Source organism: Phalacrocorax carbo, chromosome 7, assembly GCF_963921805.1.
Source record: "Phalacrocorax carbo chromosome 7, bPhaCar2.1, whole genome shotgun sequence".
NCBI classification, from domain to species: Eukaryota; Metazoa; Chordata; class Aves; order Suliformes; family Phalacrocoracidae; genus Phalacrocorax; species Phalacrocorax carbo.
Window position 1 is genome coordinate 41,809,351 of NC_087519.1, and position 24,998 is coordinate 41,834,348.

A 24,998-nucleotide genomic window follows, 5' to 3' on the forward strand; every position below is an offset into this window, starting at 1 on the left:
CAGGCATTTCTGAGTACAAGCAGTATTTCATTTTCTGAACACGCTTTCTGTTCTGGCCTGGCTGGTTGCTGCGTAACAAGAAAAGTTCAGTGAAAAGAGCAATACCAACTTTGTGCCTCTAATCATTCTTCTCATATTGCTTTATTTAACTTTATGCATTGATGCACATGTACCTTCTGAGGATTTTGTTTGTTGTTCTCATAAGCAAGTAGAGAATCAGATTTGTTGATACCAACTATGTTTTGGGCTTTGAGCTCCTTTAGGCGAGTTCTGGCATGAATGGGTCCTTGACTCGATATGCATAGGTGTTGTGGTTTCAATGTTTTGGGCTAGGCTTACCTACAGACCTTGAATTTAGCAAGACAAAACAAACTCTAGTGTAGAACAAGGACCTGAAATAATACTGCTTTCTGTCATGGGCACAAGGATATAATTCCTTCTGTGAAAGTTGGGTAAGTGCATGCAAGGCAGAGGCAGGTGGAAGCATTGCCATGGGCTGTGCAGGTTCTTCTGTGATGGATGAACAGAAGAGCCTGATGTACTACTATGGCCAGTGTGAGCAGGTGCTGGGAGCGTGGCCCACGAAAAACTGAGTTTTGGGGTTACCCGTGAAGGAGCTGAGAGCCAAAAACACAGTCTTTTGCTTGGTCCTTATCTTCTTCACAGGAGCAAGGCCTCCTGTGCTCTGGCCACAGCTGAGGTGTGGAAACACTCAGTAACTGCTTTTTCCTCTGCTGACATCAACAGCCCATGCCACCCCCAAATTTAGCTGCCTGCCCAGGTCAAAACAAGGAAATGGTAAATAAGTTGAAGAATGCACCTTGGCTCAATGAGTGTAATTTTTTGCTACTTTTAAAGTTGTTTTTTTTTTTTTCCCTCTAAAACCTAAATTAAATTGGGCAACAAAATCACCCTAGAGCTACTTCTTAAATCCTAGAGTTTGTTACTGGTGTGGAGACATCCTGGTGTGGTTGGAAAGGATGACCTCACTCGTCCTATTGCTTCACTGGTGTCTCTTACAGCAAGGCTTCCTGGACTTTGTCTCAGTATGACTACACAGAGCATTGTCCTCTCTTTCTTCCAAAAATTGTCATATGCTCACCTACTGGTTGTAAAAAAGTAAGCTTTAAAAGGCAAACCACATGACCTTAGTGAAAATGAGAAAATTTGTCAGAAAATGTAACATCCCGGTGCAGACTGGGTATTCCCAAAGTGTTTTTGCTGGAAACTTTTTGCTGAGTACTTGATGTACTCAAAGTGCTGGGTATTAAAATTGTTAATTCTGATCTTGATTCAGATTATGCAGTGACAACTTCTTATAGTATGGTCAACCATTGTTGAACTCTGCTTTGAGGAGATGCAGTTTGCAGGAATTTTTTTTCTTCATTTTTTAAACACTGTTTTGCTTTGGTCACACTCCTGGGATTTTAGCATAGACATTGGAGCCAAGTGGTTCACACTCTGGTGTATCAAAGGAGTGTTAGTAATTCCTGATTGTCCCTATAGCCTTTGCAGATCCAGCCTTAACCTGCTTCTCTTCGTCCTAGAGAACAAGAGGAAGATGCCTTAGAATTAGAGAAATATGCAAAATAAATTATTGCAGCAGTTCTATTATTGGTAGCCTCAATGGAGTGGTTGCCAGAGAATGCCACAGTTGTTTTTTTCGAGACTTGTCAGTGTACTTGTCTTCATCAGCTGTTTTGAAGTTATTAGGATGTCTGCATGAGTATGTATTAGGTTTGCAGATGAAGTTGTGAATAGGAGGTAGTCAGGGTAAACACTGGTGCCTAATGTTTCTGATCTGGTGCACTTGCCAGTATGTTTCTGGATTTCCAATGTAGAGAGTGACACTGAAGTCTCAACATGCACTGATGGTTTATCCAGACACTTTTCAAGTGGGTGTTGGCTCGCTTAAGGGAAGCTAAATTGCAGCCTTTTATACTCACATAAGGTTTCTCTCCGAGCCTTGTAGTGGGTTAGGCGTTTATACTAACTGACTGTTTGAGGTGGAAAAAATCTTTGTTTAATCAGTTCATTTCTTCTTTGAAGGCATCGACTCCTTCACAGTTAAATTTTGGTCTTGCATAATGTAATCATATATTTTAGGAATACACAAAAGTGCTGTCTGGGTTTGTTTTAGTGGTCACAATCTCTTTATCAAGCACATACAAACCAGCAATTGAGACCACTCTTCAAAATATGTGAATTCACATTAAAATAAGGTGGATGAAATTCAGTATCCTTGGATTCAAGGGGAGAAGCTCTAGTTAGTTCATTAAAGATCTTAATAAAATCAATGAGTAGAGAAGTAATGCAGATCCCACTTATAGTGGATGGGGAAATAGTGCATATAAATGTATGGAAGGGAATTGCAGTCTTTGGCTTAAAGTACAGATAAGTCAAATATTTTGTTGTGTTTATTCTTTAACAACTTTTAAAAAACTCTTCTTCCCTATATTTTCTTGCAAATTTAACATATATAGTATGTTACTTTCAAAAACTGAATTTTCCATGCAGTTCTAGGTATGTTTCCTAACATACTTTTTTTGCCGTTTTAAGTTTTTCTTTTTTTAAAGTAAGACTTCTAAAAACCATAATACACTATTTTCCACTTCCAGTTTCTGTTACTGGAATTCAAAGAGTTTTCTAGAAATGTGTTAAATTCATTATCTTTGCTTATTTCATGAAGTCAGTGAAAGTAAACAGGGGGCATAGCACTTTTGAGCTGGTTGATTTTGATTGTTTGAAAGCTGTGTGGCCTAAGTTGCTAAACATTACATTAGCTGCTTTTTAATATAACTAATCTTAGAAAGGAGGCAAGTCTTATTCGTTGTGTCAAAATATCATTTTTTTTAGGAATATCCAAGAGTAAAAATTGGTGTTTTCATTGAACAACCCACTCCTTTCCTACCTAAATTTTTAGACAGACTGTTGACTCTGGACTACCCAAAGGAGGCACTCAGTATCTTCATTCATAATAATGTAAGTATGATGTTACTGTTGTGCAAAGCTTCGATTTTGGAAACTATGTTATGAATGAAAGTGTGTGAGGGAGTATATGGATTCTATATATGTACATAGCTAAACTGGATAGGAATAGATTCAGAATTCAGAATAGATTTCAGAATTTATTATGCAGAAGTAGAAAAATACACAAATGAAATGAAGTAGTGGCAGTGCTTACTGAAGTCTATTTAAAGAAACTACTTAGATTCTTTCTGTTTTAGTAAGGAAAAGATTGTATTTTAAAGTGTATGCTTCTGGGAGAAGTACTGATTGACACAGAACAATAGAGGAGAACAAGAATAGAATAGTTCCAGTTGGAAGGGACCTACAACGATCAGCTAGGCCAACTGCCTGACCACTTCAGGAGTGACCGAAAGGTATTGCATGTTAGATTTGCTTTTTATCTTGTTGATACCCCAGTGCATTTATGTTTCTCTTGGTGTTCCTGCTGGGTGCCATGGGAAAGACTGGTGTGTCCAGGTATATATTGAATGGCAGTACAGATAAGTTGCTTTTTTGAATATTTTTAATGTTTTTTTGCTATCAAAAATATCAGCTGGTGTTGCTGATATTTCACCCGTGTCTTCAGTATTGCTGTTTTCATGAGTTAGGTGACAAACGTAAGTCTCTTGAAAAAAAACTGGGCTGGAAGAGAAATGGGAGGAAAGTATAATTCTGCCCTTTTCAACTTGGCATGCATTACTGCTAATATAGCACAAAAGGCCTGAGTAATAGAATTAGAGCTTATCTTTAAAGTCTTCTATGCCCTTTTGTAAGGAGGTGTTAAAGGTATAAATATGATATGCACATAGGAATTGTAGGCTATGATAAGTTCCCTTGCTTCAGCCAAAAGTTGTATGGTATTTGAAATTAATATAAAAGACTGAATAGCTTTTTTTATCTTGGGGGTGGGAACCAACCCAATATTTTAATTATTCTCATAATATGCAAAAGCTACAAAGGAGGGCACGGGGTTGGAAGCATTGCATGCAGGTGAGATCCCTTAAATTAGAGGCAGGGTAATTAGAAATTGTAGAAACAATCACTGTGACTACATTTTAAAGAAACAATGACTATGTCTGGCCACCTGGGTACAGGTGGTAGCTCACTCTCTGAAGCCACCTGGAGTGGCATAAAAAAACTCCAGTGTGCCACTGAGGTTGTAGGATAGATTTTGAAGATCATAAAATAAATATCCTGAAAAAATATTGCATAAATAATCTGTGAATCTTGCATCATTGGTCTGGAGGTTCAGCTTTTCTTTATATTGCTGATGTGTTGGATTCTTTTGCTAAAATTTTGGAAAGAACAACTTATTTTAATGACATACTGGAATATCCTCAAATACTGTTTGCTATCTGTTTGTTTAGCATAGAATACAATGTGTTCTTGGACACTATGTTTATGATTTCACAGCAACTTGTACTTTTCATTCACTATAAACAATGTTAACATGATTACAGGAGGTTTACCATGAAAAGCACATCAAGAAATTCTGGGAAAAAGCCAAGAACGTTATCAGAAATATAAAAATTGTTGGACCTGAAGAAAATCTGAGTCAAGCAGAAGCCCGGAACATGGGAATGTAAATTCTAATTTATAAATCTGTTATAATGATGCGTATGCTAACATTCTTTTCATCCTTTTTGTATATTATTTTGCATCTTAAACACTAACAACTTTACATCTTAAGATACAGAAGTGGGAGCTTGTGTGGTAGAACAAGATAAAAACTGTTGAGTATTTTATGGTTTCTTTCACAATGACCAACAGCTTTTTATATTAGAAAACATCTCTCTGGTTTGGACGACTTTGATAATCTGTCGTCTTCTCATGAAGGCGTAGATGATAGTAGACTATAGAGGAATAAGAGATGTCAGATAATTTTTACATTCTAGTTATCTCAAACACAGGTATATATTAAAACATGATAAACAAACTGAAAAGCTTAATTTTTTTAAAAAAGAATGCTATTGAATTAAAATAGATGGTACAATACAACAAGCTTTTTATTAAAGTTTTTGCAGAAAATTATATGTAGATGTAATCTAAAAAAAGTGGAAGCAGGTGTAAATATAAATGGAAATTCTAATTGCAGTGCATCTTCTGAAAATGGATTTGGTTTTATTTTTTATGCAAAATCTTTTCAAGCTAACTTATCACAGAGTGATTTCACAGACTAGAATTACCTCTTGCATCGGATGTACATTTAACAATAGTGCTTTTGTTGTCCTAGTCCTTTGTCTTTTTTTTTTTTTTTAAATGACATATTTAAGTAAAAGTATGGTTAAGCTTGACTTGGGCTTACAGGTGACAGAATTATATTTGTTCCTATAGTTCAGAGAGATGGGAATATTCTTTAGAAGTACCCTAGCAGAAGTTTCTGCTTTCAGGAAAAAAAAAAAAAAGGGCTTGTAAAGGCAATTGACTTTCTCTTATCCTTGGTCTTCCTTTTTTCTTTTAAATTTCCTTCTCTTTTTTTTTTTTTTTCTTTCATTCTTACCAGGGAATCCAACTCTTTAGCTTTTAAATCTGGTGTTCTTTTCTCCTAAATCTTCCATGAGTGTCAGAGCGGAGAAATTATTTTCAAAAGGCCCTTCTGTTTTATATTCAGAGGTAAAGAGTATACCATGGGCTGTTCATGGCATCCACTGGAAGAATGAAGGGCTAGTCCTGAGTCTCCATTGTGTTCTTGGAAATTTGTTTGAATGGGGTTTTGTTGTGCTGAAGCCACTGGGAAACTGATATTTGACTGAGGTCCAAGCCTCTCCTGTAGCCTTTCTAAGAAACACTACAGATGTCCAGTGGTAGTTAGTGTAAACAACCAGTCACATGCTTATAAATAATCCTTTTTTTTCTAGCAGTCTCTAAGCAAATGTACTATGTTTGCAAACTTTTTGAAGTACTGTATGTTACACGTAACTGAGGTGGAGTTTCTGGAGTTGCCTTTCCCTCTTTTGTGTTATGTAGACACCATAAAGCAGACTCTTCAGTGTAAACAATGTCTATGCTGTTGCTAAATCTCACCCAAAGATCTTTAAACCGGTCATCTTTTGATAGAACCTACTGACTAATAATGTGACAGAGATTTTAATATGATATATCATTTTTGTTTGATCTGTGTATAAAAAGCAGTAATTCAAATGTATAACTGCACCAAATAATTTCAAATTCTGTTATGTGAGGCAGATAATCATACTTGTGATGTGTACCACTGGATACACGACACTGAAGTGCTATCCATTGTCTGGATATGATTTGACCCATGTTGCTCTTGCTTTGAAAGGCATTTTTAATAAAGATTCCATCCTAAAGAGACACCTAGCATATAGAAAAAAATGTGAAGTATAATGCATATGGAATGAGACCATTCCAAAAATTGAATCATCCAGAAAGTATGACTGTTAGTAGTAAAATCTTTCATGTGAACAGTGGAGATATAATTTGATGGCTCCTTTCAGTTTGACTGAAGCAGGTTCAGTTCATCTGATGCTTTGTTTGCACTCCTGGTCTGCTTGGCTGCCCTTGTGAACATCACACAACTTCTCTTGAAAAACTGCATTTTACTTTCCTTCATGGCAAATGCAGATACTATAAAAAAATTATTTGCTTTCAACCCTTCAGCTGGCTTCCAACATAACCTCATTGGTTTCTCACTAATACTGCCATGGGAATAACTCAAGAAGAGTGATACTTCAAACCTGTTTAATGGCTTGATTTAGAGATTGATATCAGACAAATGAATATTAATTTTCCTCTGCCTCTATCTGCATTATTGACTGATAGTTTGTTCCATCTGTCTCGAACACTTGCTTTCTCTCTCTTTCCAAATTAGCTGATTTTAGAACATCTCTGTTAATTTCCGGTAGTTTTAGAATTAATTTGGTCTCACTTCCATATTTCACAACAAAAGTCTATTTATCTGAAGCAGCAAAACAGGCTTCAATTAATACAGTTCAGTGCCTAGTGACAAGGGGAGTAAAAAAAAAAGAGAGTGAACTTAAGCATTCGAAGTCTGGTTTGTTTTTGATATAATTCTTTTGAGTATATAATGCGGTTGGGTCAGTTTTCTCCTTACCTCTTTTTTTTCCCCCTTTTTGGCTCAGTAAAAAGTGGTGATAAATCACAGTGAGGTTCTCAGTAAATGAGACTCTCTTATGTCAATACAAATGGGAGAAAATAACATTTCACCCGTAGCCATGCAGCAAACATCTGTCTACTTTTCTCAGTCACATAATAAAGAATAACTGAAGTATTCACTTTCTTGCTCTGTCTTGACATGAAAAGCCCCCTCCTGCACTTGTGAAAGTTGGATAGGTGTTGGAAAGGACCCAAAACTGTGCACTAAGCAAAGACTTGTTACAATTCAACAATATTGGCAAACACGAGTGCACAGCTTCCCTTACTGTGGGCTGAAACAACAAAAAGGGAGGCAAATAAGGTAGAATAAAGAGAAGAAAAGCTGCATGTTGTCTGAGTATTTTCTCTGCACTTACATCCCTTGAAACCCTAAAATATTCCATGGCGGTGGTGTTTTTTGTTTGTAGGTTGGTTTTCTTTTAAGCCTTTGTCTACAAGAAATATATTAGAGTTCTTACACTTAGTCTTCTTTTAGAAAAGGCTGATTTGTGGTTTTACCTTGTCTGGAGATGAGATTTCAGCCAGCTGTTACAGAATTTGTTCTGAATAAAATGTAAAATAACATGAGATATGTTCAAGCGATGACAGAAAGTGGGGAAATACAGGAATTTCTCATTTACTTCTCTCAGGTTTTATTTATAAAAAAGTTATTTTCCATGACCTTCTCCCCACCCTGGTACTTACAACTTTAGGGTCTCTTTTTTAGTGTTTTTTTTTTTTTTTTTTTTACCTCCCTCAAAAATACTAGTAATAGAACTAGCTAGGATTTTTCCTGAACTTTATTAAAAATGTGATTTACCTCAACTTTTAGTGGGAATGTGCACATTTTAATGAAAGTTTACATTGAAAGCTTTCAAAAGTTTCAGGAAGAAGAGTAGAGAGGTCAGTATCAGTTAGAGTTCATTGATGTCACTGTTGAATTTTGAGCTGAATTTAGGGTCTCCTATGTGCTGCTTGAAAGTTAGAAGAAATAAGTCAATGTCTCCAAGCTCCCATTGGTATTGACAAATGATGACATGGATGCAGGACTCCCCCCTTTCAGTCCTGCGAGCAGTGCAGGTATCTTGGCTGTGATTAAAGGAAGGGCAGGGATTAAATCTGTGTCTCCCAGATGTCAAGTGATTTCTGTTGGAGACTTGGATTTTCTGGAACTGCTTCTCCTGAACTTCAGCAGTTTTGGGTTTCAGCTTCAGATGGAGGAAGAACATTTTGAACTTTGAGTGTTGCAGAAGAAAAACAACTCTTCCCACCCATATCTGATTTCAGTAACTTCCAGGCGTGGTAACTGTGGTAACAATACTTAAACCTGAGATACAAAACTAAACATCAGTGCTTTATCTGTTTTGTGGCTACATTTGTTTGTTTTTAGCGATGGGTGATAAGAGTTTCTTTATACTGTTGTGGCTAACTGGAGAGATGCAAACTGTAATCCTGAATGGCAGGCAAAGTTACCTCGTCTTTCAGTGAGTGTTGCAGACTTGTATCTGGGGCACCTTTTCTTTCAGAGGTCTGTCAAATGGTGTAAGTGCTCTCCCTTCAGACTCACAGTTCACATCTGGAATTGTATTTCCAAACTGTGAGGGGTATAAAAAAAGATATATTGATTAATTACAAATTCAAACTATGTCTTAAAAAACCTAATACATGTTACTCAATGGTAAGGAAATTGAGTAGACTGTATGTCTTATCGCTAGCCCCACAACTAGCCCCTTGGGATATCTTAGTGGAAAGCTTGATGAAGAGCAGTGGCACTTTCCCCTCTCAGATGAGGTCGCTGTTCCAGATGGGCTTGCGGTTTGTAAGCAAAGTTAAACATTGCTCTGATTGCAAAATACTATAAACTGACCTGCTGAGCTTCCTGTCACACTTCCAACAAAAAATCTTGGCCTTGTACAAAATTTGTTAATCGTTACACTGAAATGGCTTTAAGTTATGTCTAAAAATGGAGCTTTCTTTTCAATATTTGCTCTTAGTTTGTAAGCATGTGGAGAGTAAAGCAAGTAGATTAAAGGTTTTAACCATTGAATTTAGAATAGGAAGTATGTTACTATACATATGAGTATTGCTAGAAAGCACTTTCCACTTGTTCCTTGCTGCGACCTGGATATACATAACAAATAGTTTCACATATAATCTGGGGTCTCTACATTTGCAGAGGTTAGCATACAACATAACAAGGAAATACATTAAAGCATGAGAATATCCAGGATTACTTTTATTTCCTTGGGAAAGCTACTTGGCAACATTGAAAGAGAAGATGCATGAATTTAAGAGTAGGCTTGATTTATTAACTCTGACAGAAACTTTTACAACTGTTATTCTGTATATCTGAAACTGGAAGTGTTTTGTGGAGATTTTTATTAGTGACCTTAAAGTGCAAAGGCAAAACTTACACTTCACATTTGACATGGTGACTCGTATCTAGAAATGCAAGGAGAATTACGCTTTAAAGATAGTTTTGCCATTTGGTGATCCAGTCTTCATGCTGTACAGAAAGAAATAGGGGGGAAAATGACATAAAGTATGGTCAGAATAGTAGCCTTGATTTTTGGCCTTTTTATATATATGTACACTCACAGACAAATATATATATAAAAATATAAATAAATATATTTCATGTTCTTGGTTACACAGGTTGAAGTAGCTGAATTTCCAGACTATTTAAAGCAGTAATGCTTTCAGAGAGTTCTCAATAGATTATTGAATGACAGAGTGTGACTTAGTCCAAAACTTTTAATTTATATTTTGTGTTTTGGATTACTATGTAAACGAAGAACAGAAGGATTTTCAACACTACTCCATTGGTCCGGTTTTAAGAAAATTCTCTGCCTCTGCATTTAAAGCTGAGGGAGGGGGGAAAGGCAAAAGTTGAAGGACCATACATTTTGAAATCGTGTAATCAATTTTCCAGTCATGTTTGCCTACAACGAAATATAAATTTGTTCCATTTGTTTTTTCACATTTTCATAACTAAAAACATTAATTCAATTCATATTTTTGGTAGCAGCCAAAAGTTTAGCTGCTTTTGGGGAGGTGTTGGCCAGTGTTGTGGCTGGAACCCTGGACTAGCATCCAGTCTGTTGGTCTCTCAGGTTTAGTTTCCTCGTTAGTAAAATGAACATAGAGGAGCTGAATATTTTTTGAAGAAATTTAAGATCTGTTGTTAAGTGCAATATGAAAGTCAGGTTAGTATTAATAATTGTAATTACACTATTGATAAAGCTACGTGTGAATTGTGTTCAGCAGTTGTAAAGCTTTGAACAGAATAGGCTAGTAATGGAAAATTCCACAAAGACTTAATTGCTGGGCTGTCTTATGGTCAAAATAAAACCTGCTGGTTTCAATTGGGGAAATTATGCGAGAAAGTGCTGATTGAGGAATTGCTGTCATAAAAACATAAAACATAAAAACATGTATACATAAGATAGAAAACTGTCAGTGAAGAAGTCTGTTAAAGCAGAACCAGAGACTGATCAAAGGTTTAAACTATTGGGGTGTGTCCAAACACGGTGACTTCAGCAGTAGTGGGAAGACCGTTCCTGTCATTTTGGTGGTTTAAAAATGTGGCTCAAATCATTAGTACGTCTTCAGTGGTCAAGTCTGAAGCGGAAGGATTGCTTAAATTTATGGAATAAAAAAGCTTTACCTTATCCTGTGATTCCAACAAAGTCATACCTCTGAAGTCCTTTGAGCAGAAAAAAGTTTGAACAAAAACACCCAAAAGGTGCTGATAAGTAGTAATCCTTACTGGAGAGAGACTAAAAGCTGAGTGAAGTGTTAAGTAGTGGAGAGGAACGGAGGAGGAGCAGGCAGGAAGCCATGCCAGCAGTTGCCTTGACTTGTATGTAGCCTGTCGCATCCACCGTCTGTCAGATCATCTGAAGTGACAGAGATCTTTTCCTTTGCAAAAACAGTCACGAAAAATCAAATCATGTGGAACTTAAACTAAAACAATGTTTATAGTCATTTCAAAGCAAAAACGGTAAAATAATTTTAATGTTTGAAGCTGTTATGATGGAATTGTACTGATATTCAGCTATATAAATTAGTGGCTTTGTCCCCATCACTTCCCCCCATTTTCCATTAGGACAGTGCATAGTAGCTCTTACTGAACTTGTTAAAGGTTAAAGATCACTTAGTTCATTAGAAGAAAAATATAAGGCATCTGACTCATGGTTTTAAATCTTTTATCACACTACTGCAATCTAAAGACACCTTTCTTTTATTATACTACACTGCAGAGGGCTTTTAATGCAATGTATGAGTAGAGCACTTGGTTGTGGTTTGGGTTTTTGGTTTTTATTTGTTGTTGTTTGTGAATCTTTTCTGGGCAAGTGTGAGGTAACCATTCCTTTTTGTATTTTTAGGGACCTTTGTCGCCAGGATAAAACATGTGAATATTACTTCAGCATCGATGCAGATGTTGTGCTGACAAACCCCAAAACTTTAAGAATACTGATAGAACAGAACAGGTGTAGTATATCTCTTGATTTTACAGAATTTCCTCAAACCTGGGGGGGATTCTCTGGGGCCCATCCAGAGAAAATAAGATCCTGTCTCTTCTTGCAGAGTTAAATCATATTTGTTTACCTGTGGTGTTTGATGGCCAACGATCGTAACATTCTTGGCTCGGAGTCCAAGAATTCACAAAGCATTTTGTTCCTGTCAGGCAACAACTCCTGGTGTGAATTTCAAATGCTCCAGAGTTCCTCTGAAGAGAATGGTGTGGTGTAAGCAGGTTTTATGAAATGAATTAAGATTTCACTGACTAATGATTTCAGAGTTGTTCACACACAAAATATTAAAAAAATCCAACCCGAAACAACAATAAAAACTCCCAAAACAAAACCAAACAAAAACTCCCTGGAGTTTATTACTCTAGTACTGCAGTATTATTACTTTCTTTTTAAATCATATATTCAATAAAACAGTAGAAAGGTATTGGAAATAAGCAGCTGTACTGACCGGTTTCTCCTTATATTAGTATGATCTCTTAAGTTATACAAAGCTGTGACTTTATCAGCAGCATCTTTCAGCAGACTGGGCCCGCTGTGAATGTTGTGTACCTCCCTCCTCCTGACAGTTTGTAACTTCTCACGTTAGGTAGGTCAGTGGTGGTTGCCTCTTCGTAACAAATCTGGGAATCTCAGGTGTATCACAGAAAGATTAACTATTAATGTCTGTTTTGACCTACTAGTGAGAAGGGGTGGAGCTTAAGTAAAGATGTGGCTGTTGGTCCTTTGCATTATATTCCTTGTGATGTTTACTGTTGTAGAAAGAGGCTAAAAGCCAGGTATTGTAAGTGGAAAAAACAGAAACTTTGCAAGATGTATCTATCAGTAGGCACCCAGTGAAACAAAGTACCATTTTATTCATTTTATTCTGGTCAACTTAGACTTCTCCTTTTGATTCTATTAAATTTTGGGCAAGCTAAGTGTCACTGTGGAGTTTATTTTTGTTTTTCCATGTCTTTGACTTTATGATGTCTTTTGTCATTATGCTATGGGCAGTATTTTTTTCACTTGACTGAAAATCAAGCTACCTCTGATTTATAGGAATCTTTGCTTCTGTGTGTTTCGGGGCAGTGGGTGCTTGGATGCTGTTTCTTCCAGCTTAAGTTCAGAATAGCTGTTCTGAGATTTGACAGTCATTGGTGTTTTAGCTACACTATACTCCAAACTGAGGAAAGATGGTGTGTTTTGATGTATAGTCTATGTATAACACTTCATATTTTCTTATTCAATATGTCACTTCACAGAAAGATAATTGCTCCACTTGTAACTCGTCATGGGAAGCTTTGGTCCAATTTCTGGGGTGCTTTGAGCCCAGATGGCTATTATGCTCGATCAGAAGATTATGTTGCTATTGTCCAAGGGAACAGAGTGTAAGTAATTGTAAGCTAATTTTAAAAGTCAAGGCACCCAGTATGGTTATTAGCAACATATTCTTACACTTCCATGCAATCTGGTATTTCTGAAGAGCTGGGGTTAGTCTTACTGTTTAGCTTTTTCTGTTTCATAGGAATACATTTGCTTTCCCCCCGCCCCCTTCACAGCATGAATAAAAAAAGCGAAGTGTTTGACACGGTGAGCTGGCATTAGTAGTGGACATAGTCATTGCTAGTACTTTTGTGATGGTGTCTGGTTACTCTAGCAGTGCATAATACAGAAAATAGCAAGACAAACAAATAACAAACCCAAAACTCTGCCCTCAATCAAAAGAAATAATTGTTGCATTCATCATATAACTTCTTCATCTCTTTGGGGCAAATATTTACTCAACTGAGCAACTACAGTTTATTCATGTGCTTCTTCCTGTATATTATGTCAGAAACATCCTAAGGAGATCTTGAGAAATACTTCGGTCATGTAGCCTTTTGGGTTCGTCCTGCCCCTAAAGGAATGTGATGTAAATTGTTCTAAGCTTGACTTTCCCATTTAGTGATGCCTTTTCATTGCCCTGGAAGAACAAAAAGGTCTGAAACAGATTGACTGCTTGAATAGGACTGGCTCATTTTCAATCACACTGAAAGATGTGCTCGTGGCACTGGGAGGGAGGGAATCTGCAGAGTGAGCATTGTGACAACAATGCTTTTTGTTGATATTGGCCCAACTGACATAAATACGTGGCCTACTGTGGTCTATGGGTGTTTGTGTGAGGAGGTCCGACCAGCTGTGTGAAGCCTCAGTGAAGTTTTTAAACTCACTTAAAAGTCTGTTTTAGAATTACTTTCTCCATCTGGTAGTGTAGAATATTATTATAAAAGAATTTGATTGCCTGAACTATGGAAACAAGAAGTACATTTACAGTTAAAACTCTTTAGAGAGGTTGACCTTTCAATTTTTTATAACAGTACTTCATAAAAGTTGAATTACTGCCTACGCCTACATTTGAGATGTCCACAATGTCCAGCTGTAGTTTTTCAAATGGCTTGGGAACCTTTCAGCTTCACTTCTTTGAAACTTACTTAGTCTTGTCAGCAAATTTAATAGAATAGGCAACAAATTAGTTTTCTTGGCTTTAAACTATTTCCATTTGGTTTTTTTTTTTTTACAGAGGAGTATGGAATATTCCTTATATGGCTAATATATACTTAATTAAGGGACAGACTCTCAGATTGGAGATGAAAGAAAAGAACTACTTTATGCGTGAGAAGTTGGATCCTGATATGGCTCTCTGCAGAAATGCCAGGGAAATGGTAAGGTGTATCTATAACAGCTTGCTTTTAAATACACACAGACTTCCTTGTGTCCTGCTACACTTGACTGCTTCACTTGATTGATCTTGGATATTATATTTTTACTTCTGATTCAAAGTACTAGCCAATTTTTGTGACATAGAACATTTTAGGTGTGTTTCTTTAAATTGTTGAGAACAGAGATTTTCGCAAGGCCAGCGCTCTGGTGCACTGCCTGCATGATGGTTTTTATTTAAATGCACTGAAAATTCTTGTTGAGGTTAAAATACCTTCCTCATTGGTGCATCCTCAACAGGATGAAAGAGGGCTCAACTTCTCTGCTGTACAGGACTTCAGACTTGTCAGTGCATTTAGAGCATCTCTATTATGCACGTTTTTGTACAGTGTGAAACTTCTAGCAGACTAAGTTGGGATATTTTTCAATTTTACATTTAAGTAGATACATAGTTGAACTAATGATGGGCAGTGTCGATATAAAAAGCCTAAGTGATTTATGAAATTGTATGAATCTTCTTAGGGAGCATGAATTACTCATTAACTTTTCCACATAGATTAACACTGTATCAGAATTTTTTTACTTGCATTGACCTATAAGTAATGAAAGAAAATTTATTTGTACTGTAAAAATATGAATATGTAAATCCACATTTCTACTGATATTTACACTAGTTTCAGCACAGAAACAAATAAGACCTAAACCAGACCTATTTCCAGACACTATAGCATTGAAAAATATTTTTGCAGAATTGAACAAGAAAAGTTGGCAAGTATTAATTTTTTTATTCCCTCATAACAAGGCATGATCTCCTTTGTTTGTACTGATTCTTCAGAACATCCCCGTCCAATTCTGTTGTATTCAAACCTTCTCAGCATCAGTTATTGCAAACCTGTGCTTCCCATGCGCTCGTTAAACTAATCTGACTGGCTCATCAGAAAATTGCTTTCTCTTTCCTTCCTTCTTGGTCTGTGCTGTTAGATGGTCTGGTACGTGCTTGTTCTTGTATTGCAGCAGATAAGAAGGGGCTGGTGGAAACAGCTTTGACATGTGTATTATGAGCTTTGCTTGGAGGTGCATGTTGTCTGTAAAGGCATATCAGCTTTTGATGAAAGGCTGCTATTTCCCTAATGTAACTGTGGAAACCTAATAGTAGTTGGAAAAAAAGAGAAAGATTATGTATCAGAAAACTGATGTGATAATTCTCCTTCATTTTAGACTTTACAAAGGGAAAAAGACTCCCCTTCTTCGGAAACATTCCATATGCTCAGACCCCCAAAGGTGTTGCTTTATTTTTTTTATTCATTAGTTATTATTATGTGCAGTATTATTCTACCACAGGAAGGTACTTCTCCTCTGTCCACTTCCTCTAATGAAATACTGCTCTAGCTTTCTCTTCAGTTGTCTGAGGTTCAAGTTTATGCCAGGGACAGGCTCTTTATGACCAACGCGAAGCATCTTAGAGAGGCTTTTGTTGTTTCCTCAGGGAGGTTACTCAGTGCTTCTGAGGTCAAGGTGTGCTGAAGCTGAGATTCTGTAGCTAAAATTGATTCAGCAGTCCTAGGAAGGACTACAACTCAAACCACTAGCAGGTCAGCCAGGCCCCCTCAGTGACCGCGCAGGCAGTTATGAAATCAGTGTCACTTTAAGCTGTTTTTCTTGACCCAGGCCCTCCTTATTCTCCCTGCTGCATCTATTTTATGATTTGCCAAGTGCCCAAAACTGGGCACGCGTTTAACATAATCATTATCTTTCTAACAGTTTAACTCTTTTTCAGACAAAAACATAGACAGAAATACCAAAGTATCCAAATTCCAAATGGTAATGTCTTCATCTGCTGCAAATCCACTTCAGAAGTGAAGTTTTAGTCTGAAAAACGCTAAACTAAAAAGACCCTAAAGAACCTAAATTTCTTTTTAAAAAGGCTATTTTCTGCTGGTATTTCTAATCAAGGGAGTTTTGTTACTATCTTCTGTTAATAGCTTGATAATAAAGCCGTATCTTACCATACTTGATATCTTACGCGTATTTTGCAATGTTTGCTCAGGTGAACACACTTCACAGTGCTCAGCTGTTTTGTACCTGATCTGTATTTGCCGATGTCTTTTTATTTCAGGCCAATTCAGCAGAAGGATCGTGTAGTGCATACTCTGAAATAAGTTTCTTCTTCTGACTTCCATTAGACCTTTTATTGTTAGCTTAATCTTTCAGTTTTTAATCAGAAACTAAACCCTAGATGTTGGTTTTCCTGTATGAGTATTTTCAGTTTGAGAACAGGTGCTTCCAGTGTGTCTGCTTAGGTTTTCTGGAAAAAAAAACCAAACCAACCAACCACTTCTGTTTTTTCCTTTCTGTAACTGTATGTGGATTTACGTTATGAACAATACATGTTTTGGTTTAATGTGTTAAGAAAATAAATTTAAATGCTTGTAAACAAATTATAAACACTAGTTGGTGATTAGAATCAACCATTTGAAAAAGGAAGATGCTAAATGAATAGCACATGCATAATATGTATGTACAAGTGTGTGATATAGTTCATGAAAATGCAGGCATAAACAGACTTCTTTAAAACACCATTTCTGCTAAGATTGACGGTTTTGCTAATGACATTTTCTCTACTTGGTATAGGGTGTTTTCATGTACATTACCAACAGACATGAATTTGGAAGACTCATTTCTACAGCCAATTACAATACCTCCCACTACAACAATGACCTCTGGCAGATATTTGAAAATCCTGTGGTATGCATCTAATTATTGATGAAACAGTTTTTATTTGAAAAAAGTTATGAAATTTATGTATTATAAAGGACTTGGGATTTAAAGGCTTCACGTTTGTTTATTACACACTAAATATTGGTTGTGTACTAAAAGGTGTTCTATACCACCCATTTAAGCAAATGACAATATATATCAATAAGCCAACCGATGATCAGAGTAAGGAGTTGGAGATAAAAAGACCTGATGTAACAGGTTTCGTGATTTTTTTGATGTGATGAGAACTGGTTTGTTTATGGGTATAAGAAATTGTTTGATTGTTTCCAATGCTTTCAGTACAGCAAATTAATAAAATACAAATTGTGGTTTTTGTCACGTAAATTAATTTGTTCTGTTTTAATGGTTTAAAATCATGTTTTTTAGGACTGGAAGGAAACCTATATAAATCCCAACTACTCAAAGATCTTCACTGATAATATAGTAGAACAGGTGGGTATAAGTAGTTTTCTTAAAATTTGTGCAATTGACTGATAATAAGTTGTTATACATAATTATTTTCATGCAAATGCTGTTTTGGTCTGTGGCTGAACAGCTTTTTGATGTTTTGGATCAGAACTGAATCTTTGCCATTCTGAAAACTAGATGAGAGGATCCAAAAAATAATTGCCAGATTTGATGAACTTTGCTTCCTTAAGAAGCAAATTGTTTTTGTGTTTAAAAAATGTTAAGTTTTAAACTGTTTTTCTTAATAACTTGTAATGTAGAAGATCAGGGTTGTTATTTAACGCAACCAAGGCACAGAATATGTGGGTACACCGATGCAGCTGTTGATGCTGGGTCATGGCTTACAAGGTAGCTCATAATTTTAGCTTCATTCTGTGAGAATGTGCTTGTGGGTCAAGGCAAAACTTACATTTTGACATATTCAAATAATTATTTGAATTATGGCTTAGATGAGAACAGCTGATATTCTTTAGCGACCAAGAAAAGTGAAGATGTCCTTTTTTAGCAGTTGAAAACAAAAGATAGATGTTAAAGCTTAACTCCACTGGAAGAGATTAACGTAATTTTTTTTCTTTTGCAGCCATGTCCAGATGTGTTTTGGTTTCCCATATTTTCTGACACTGCCTGTGATGAATTGGTAGAAGAAATGGAACATTTTGGACAATGGTCTGGTGGAAAACACCAAGTAAGTGTCAGCCTATATAAACATGACCTTAATGAGTGGGTACCTTTGTGATAATAAGTCACTGTGTACTGCAACAAACAACAATTGCCAATGACCCAAGACATCTGCTTCGTGGCATAAAATACTTAGAAATACTTAGTTTAGTCTACCACAGAGCTTGTTGTTCAGTAGATTGAGAGACATTCCTCAATTAACCTTGAACTAGCAAATTCAGGCGATAACAATGGGGCAGTTGCTGTAGTAGTTATCTGACAGTTATGCAAGGATGATCTTGGATAGCTGTTGATAAGTGTTCAGAGGACACCTATTCAGTACTATGTCAGACTTGTCCCCGTAAGCAGTTACCCACAAATGTTATGAGCTATTGAGTTTGTGTTTGCAGAGGGTTCAAGGTATTCATTAACTACTGCTAAAATCAGAGGAATTTTTGTCATATTCACAAATGTGGTACCTTGGAAGCGAGATAAATTTCAGTAATTTTCTTACTGCAGGGAGGAATCTTCAGAAAGGATTTTAACACACTTTTATCTTCAAATTATTTCAACTTTTATTACCGTGTCAAATTGATGCCTGTAGTCTTTTGATCTGATATAACTTCAGTTACATCTACATCTCAATAAACAAAACCATTACCCCAGGAAGCCCTTATTTACAGGCAAGACGTCCAAATACTGACTCACTTTAAAAAAAAAAAAAATTTCCAATATTTGCTCATTGATAGCTCAGCAGTTTTTTTCCTCAGCAGTTACCTGTGAAATTACTGCACAGCAAGCTGACATATGCCCAGTAAAGCATTGCTTTGTTGCAGTTTTGTGATTCTGCAGATTTCAAATAAAAATTTGTAGAAGTGCCAGAATCATTCCATGTCCGTATTTCAAGGCTATTTATGGTGTTTTCATTAGGATAGCCGTATTTCTGGAGGTTATGAAAATGTCCCAACTGATGATATTCATATGAAGCAAATCGGACTGGATAATGAATGGCTGCATTTCATAAGAGAGTTCATTGCACCAGTAACGCTAAAAGTATTTGCTGGCTATTATACCAAGGTATGTGTTTAAATTTTTGCAGGTAATTACTGCATGGCATGAATAATTCTATGTATTTTATTGACTATACCCTATTTGGTTTGGGTGGGGAGTTTATACATGATGTAGCAGTAGTTATAGATGAATGTTTTAAAGTCAATTTTAAACACAAAAAAACCCCAAGAACCCTGTGCGTGACTTGGAAGTTCACATGTTGAAGTCTGTGTGTTTTGTTTCAGGGTTATGCTTTATTGAATTTTGTTGTAAAATATAGTCCCGACAGACAACGGTCACTCAGACCTCATCATGACTCCTCTACATTCACAATCAACATCGCTCTCAACAAAGTAGGAGAGGACTTTCAAGTAAGTTGACAACTTACTGTCTTAAAAAATGTTCGAGTGTCTAATATTATTTTCAAACTAGAGCCCAAATGGATATACTTAAAGACCATTTTGAAAAGAAAATGGTGTGTGTCACAAAAGGAATAATATATCTCAATGTTTTGGGTTTTTTTGACAAGTATTAAATTTGCTCAATTGCACAATCCAGAACTGTTGATGCAGTCAGGCTGAATTGATGCAAATGGTTTCAGATGGTGGTGGAAAAGGGGTTTAAAGAAAAACTTCGGAGATGTTATTAATTTCATTTTTAACATTTCTGAAGTCCTTCATTTCTGCACAGTGAAAACCAATTTTTCAAAATTCTTTAGTGTCAAGTTGACTCACATGGCCTCTTTTCATTACAACTTTTTTAATTATTGTTTTTATTATTCTTTGGCTGATCTAAAAACTTTCAACTGTTGTTCCTGTTTCATGTTTGTTTGGTTTTGTTGGTTTTTCTGTTGTTTGTTTGTTTTTGGTGTTTCTTTTTTTTTTTTTGTATGAGATGAATCAATGTCACAGTGGAAAATAATTTAAACAGTCCCCAGAGTGTGGAGATAGGCAGGGCAGTGGTAGTAGTCTCCAGGTTTGACTAGTAGAGAAACAATCTGTTTTGTTTATAAAGCTATATTATTCACAGTCCTTAACACCCATAAGAGTGTTTTCCAGACATACTACTTTAGAAAACACACCTTCAATTTGAAAGCAACAGGCAGATTAATTTATTTAAGATACGTTTAAATGCTATCCTGGATAGGGTTTCAGTCCTGGAACAGGGCTTGTGGATATGATTTGCTGCTTCTCCCTGGTACCATCTACAGTAAAGTTATTAAGGATCTGTTTGTCAGAGTTGCTGTTTGAATGAGTCGTTATCCAGGAAGTGCTAAAGCAAAGCAAGGGGAAATCTTTGATGGCAAATACATGTCTCTCATGTATCGCTCTGAAGATGGTGTCATTTAAACAACCTTACTAGTAGGGATAGTAAAAGAAAACAATTATTGTTAACAGCCTATTTATAATAGCAAAATATTTTAAGTTGTGGATAAATCAAAGGGAACTTATTTAAAACACAGTGTAAATGTTTGGATTTTTGTTTTGTTTGTGTTTTTCCTGCAGGGAGGTGGATGTAAATTTCTTAGGTACAACTGCTCCATTGAGTCTCCCAGGAAAGGATGGAGTTTCATGCACCCAGGAAGACTTACTCATTTACATGAAGGACTTCCTATCTTGAATGGCACAAGATACATTGCAGTATCATTCATTGATCCTTAATTTTTTTCCCCTCTTCAGCATTGTTTGATTCTTTACATAAACATTTATTTATAGATTTCTTCTGGAAGATCGTGATAAATGAAACTTTAAGTTCCTGTTCCTAGACAGCAAAGTTACTTTGGGCTAAAAGAATGAAAAAAAGAAAATGTTCTAAAATTGTTGACGGTTTCTCAATATCTGCTCTGAGCCTTGAGTCACAAAGTAAACAAGTCCTGCTTGTTTTTCCATTCTGCTGTCTAAGAGTAGGTAAGGAGGGAAAGTGGAAAAGCATTTTATAATGAATCTGTTTCTTTGTTGAAGAAAACCAAACCACCCTAGATGCAAAATTTTCTGGAAAATTTTTTGTGGTTTTCATTCAGTAAAGTGACACAGCTGTAGTTTTTTGTGGTGTGTGTATTTGGTACCAACCAATTAAAAACCACAGCATAAAACCAAAATCAAGTGAATCTTGTATACAGTTGTTGGGGATCAGCAATAATTCCATGTGCTGGTATATACTGAAAGGAAAACATCTCAGTAGCCTGTTGTCTTAATTCATTTTGAATACTGAAATGTATGTCTTTAGAAGAAAAAATAAATTCATTGTGGAGATGGAGCAAGGATTAAATAATTTAGCTAAGAAAAAATTGTTTATTGTTTGTTTTAAAAACTCATCCTGTTGAAAATTCACTTTTCTTCACCAAGTGACCTTCATTTAAAATGAGTTATTTTTCTAAATGTGTAATTGCACCCAATTGATACTGGAAATTTGATGTTTATTTTCAGAATGCTGGCAAATTTTAATAATAGGATGTTTTATAAAGACAATTTTCTACTCTTACTTAAAATTACTTGAATTTTGTATCAGGAAAATGAAATCGTGGCAGTCTCCCTTTTAAAGCTAAGGGTCTTCACATGCCATTTATTTTAAAGAAATTGGTTTAAAATATTCTTACTGTATCTACTGTTTGTAATTTAAAGAAACTTGAAGCAAACTATCTCAAAGTCTACCGTGCCAAAATGCACAGCATGTTGGAAAAACTTGTGAAAAATAAAGGGTAATTTTAAATTAACATAACAGCTTTTACTTGACTGTATTAGGTAGTTTCTTTGCATGTTGCCATTGTTCTTATAGAAATTTTATTTATTGATGAATATTTTTAAAGGAATTGTAGATATATTTAGATTGGAGGTTTTTCTAAGTGTCCTTTTTTTGCTTATTTACTCTGTTACTATTGAAATTATTTCTCATGTGAGTTGGTGCCTGTTTACATTACAGAAAGTGCATTACACTTTCTGAGCGACCCCAGCAGGGTGGATGTTTCTTGTTTTCTCTACCAACCTTCCTTTTTTAAATAGGGGGTTTTTGATGATCTGAACAGTAGTTCACTTTTTTCTTGCTAATACTTGGAGAAACTTTATATCACATTTCCTAACTAGAAGCTTTATATGGAGCAGAAAGGACTGGGGGAGCAGTTCAAAGATTATTCTGTTACCAAAAATAAGCACGTTTGCTTATTTCCCCATTCTGCTGTTTTGAGAAGTGGGTTGTAACCATACTTAAAGTTAGGTTGAAGCAAATCCATCAAAACGTGGTAACTTCAATAACATACTAAAGTGGGCTGGCTTGAAAAGGAATGCCTTTTCATGGGAAGTTCTTTGCTTTCTTTTCATTTCTCTTTACACTGTCAGCTTTTCTCCATTTCAGGCTAATATTTGGAGGTTGATATCCCCTGACTTTGTTTCCAGACACGGAATACTTCTGCCTTAGTGAGTGTCTCTCTATATATAGCCTGTGCTTAGGCAAACTTTACAGATCAGGAAATCTTCAGGCCTCCAGAATGAAAGCAGCCTTTGTTAATCACCTTTTTCTGAGCATTTGCCTGTGGTCTCTTAGGCTAACTCAGAACAGAATAATATTTTTACCACTGGATCAATTACAGACAGTTTACTGTTATGAGGAGCTGTCTTGGAAAAAAACACAAAAATACAATCCTGTAACACTTGGGAAGCTCTTTTGCAGATTTTTTTTTTTTTTTGCATAACTTGTATTTTAATTATATAGTTCTCAGTCACGTTTGATTTTTTTAAATGTGTATTTTTTCCCTCAACATATATGAGGCTTTACTTACTGTTAAATTTCTATGTTTGCAACTATTAACATGCAGTGACATGTAATGCCACGTTTACTGTGCTGCAGATTTGTTGGAAGGGGAAGATGTGTTCACCATCTCACATTGCTAAAATTATCTCTGTTAGCCTTTGCAAATACTTCATCAAAAGAAAAAACAGTTACCTTTCAGGTGAATGGCATCATGTATGGACTATCCTCATTAATTTCGTAGGAACTGACAGATACCAGAAAAAAATTTTGTTCTTAACAGTTCACCTGAATTGGTCCTGAAAGCTGTGCAGTACTGCTAGCGTGTGAGTACGTGAACTCACGCAGGCTGAATAGAATTGTTACTATTAGGAAATTATTTTTCATTTTCATTACTTTTAAAAGCACTTAGACTTTTGTGTCTCCTGACACAGTTTTTTTGGGGCGTAGAAGATATATGCATCAGGAGGAAAGCAGCAACCTTAATTCCAGCAGTGTATAAGAAACCTCGGGAGTACAGGGACCTAAAGGTGCTCTGCAACAGATGATACATTTGTACGGTATTTGATTTGTTCTGCTTTCATCTAGCTCTGTTTCTTACTGTTAAGTGCTTGAAGAGACTGGTGTGGGTGAGGTGGGAGAGCAGTATATGGGCAAGAAAATGTCTTAATGTTTTTAACCAAAGGAGACTGAGTATGACTTGGTTTTATTTCATATTCATGAACTATTCAGACTCTGATACTCCTAAAAATGTTCAGGGCATTTGGTAGCATTTTACACATTTAATCTTCTTTAACATCACTGTGGAACAAGTAATTCCAAGATGTATTAATCACTTCTGTTTCTTCCCAAAGTATTGCTGTTCCACTCTTACTGTGAGCTGATAGGAATAAGACTATGACAAGCCCAAAAAGAAGATAGATTTTCAGTGAGGCAATAAAAATGAAATTAATTTGATTGTGCCTTTTTCTTTTGTAATGGCTTTTCCCCCACATCCACTGTATTCATGGAATAAATGTTAATTCAGTACAGGGCTTCCACAACAGCATCTCTTCTGCAGTGTGCAAGAACTAAGGAGACAAAGACATTTAGAGATGGAAAAATCTAGAAAGGGCCCTTATCATTCCTTCCTCCCATGTGTACATACTAGTTTTGCTTTTGTTTTTCTGCTTGAAAGAATTTGTTCATGTTTTTCTTTTCAGCCACTGCAATGAGCTTTTTAAAGAATATATGTCTTTCAGTTTCCTTCAAATTATTTCTGCTATGGTCTTCACTGGTTTCAGTTCTGAAAGTAGCAAGTATTTTCTTGAATCTTCACTTCCCTGAATCCTCACTTTCTTGCATGGCAGAGTAGACTGCTCTGCTATTTTTGTGAGTGAAAGGGAACGCAATACCTGTCTCAGCAGCTCCCTGTGACTGAGGTGTCAGATAAATTATTTGATTTTTTTTTTAAAATTATGGGATTTTTTTTATTCCATAGCAGAGCATGAATTAGAGGGCAGAGCCTTTATAAAATGCGTTTGTAAGATTGTTGTTGGCAGCTCTTAAAGCTGAGATTTGCACTGGTAGAGTTAACCATAGAGTTGCAGGAATAAGTAATTAATTTATGACTGCCAGGAAGTCCCAGTTGTTCTGTTTCTTCCCTCTAGCTGTTGCCAAGAAAGATGGTCTCTGACAGACAGTTAGTTTCCAGCCAACACTAGAACTGAAATGAGAATTGATGGTGCAGAAGTTTGTTGTACCCAAAAGGTGGAAGTGTCACTTCGAACGTTTTCCCAACATGGTTTCCCAAATACTTTGTGTGTCTTAATATAAAAAGTTATTCTGGATCTAATGAAGCAGATGGTTCTTTGACAGTGTTGAGCAAGACTTTGTTCTTGTGTACAAATCAAATGTTAAACACAACTGGAAAGAGATGCTTTTATGCTCAGTGTAACATTTTATTTGCTAGTTATTTTTTTTTCTTTCTGTAATTATCTTTCCATT

General features: G+C 36.0%; 1 protein-coding gene across 2 annotated transcripts in view; it reads left to right on the forward strand.

The window, feature by feature from the left end:
* Positions 1 to 21,989, forward strand: part of PLOD2 (procollagen-lysine,2-oxoglutarate 5-dioxygenase 2) — a 56,449-nt gene extending 34,460 nt beyond the window's left edge. Inside the window, exons 9-20 of one of the 2 annotated variants that reach the window (XM_064457663.1) lie at positions 2,857 to 2,982; positions 4,470 to 4,591; positions 11,514 to 11,618; positions 12,905 to 13,030; positions 14,203 to 14,344; positions 15,558 to 15,620; positions 16,971 to 17,084; positions 17,484 to 17,549; positions 18,145 to 18,249; positions 19,152 to 19,298; positions 19,517 to 19,642; positions 20,777 to 21,989. In XM_064457663.1, the coding sequence (XP_064313733.1) occupies positions 2,857 to 2,982; positions 4,470 to 4,591; positions 11,514 to 11,618; positions 12,905 to 13,030; positions 14,203 to 14,344; positions 15,558 to 15,620; positions 16,971 to 17,084; positions 17,484 to 17,549; positions 18,145 to 18,249; positions 19,152 to 19,298; positions 19,517 to 19,642; positions 20,777 to 20,932 (1,398 nt within the window). In that variant the 3' untranslated portion in view covers positions 20,933 to 21,989. The remainder of the gene's footprint in view (positions 1 to 2,856; positions 2,983 to 4,469; positions 4,592 to 11,513; positions 11,619 to 12,904; positions 13,031 to 14,202; positions 14,345 to 15,557; positions 15,621 to 16,970; positions 17,085 to 17,483; positions 17,550 to 18,144; positions 18,250 to 19,151; positions 19,299 to 19,516; positions 19,643 to 20,776) is intronic. The other variant, XM_064457662.1, reaches the window with a different exon arrangement.
* The last annotated feature ends 3,009 nt before the right edge of the window (positions 21,990 to 24,998 follow it).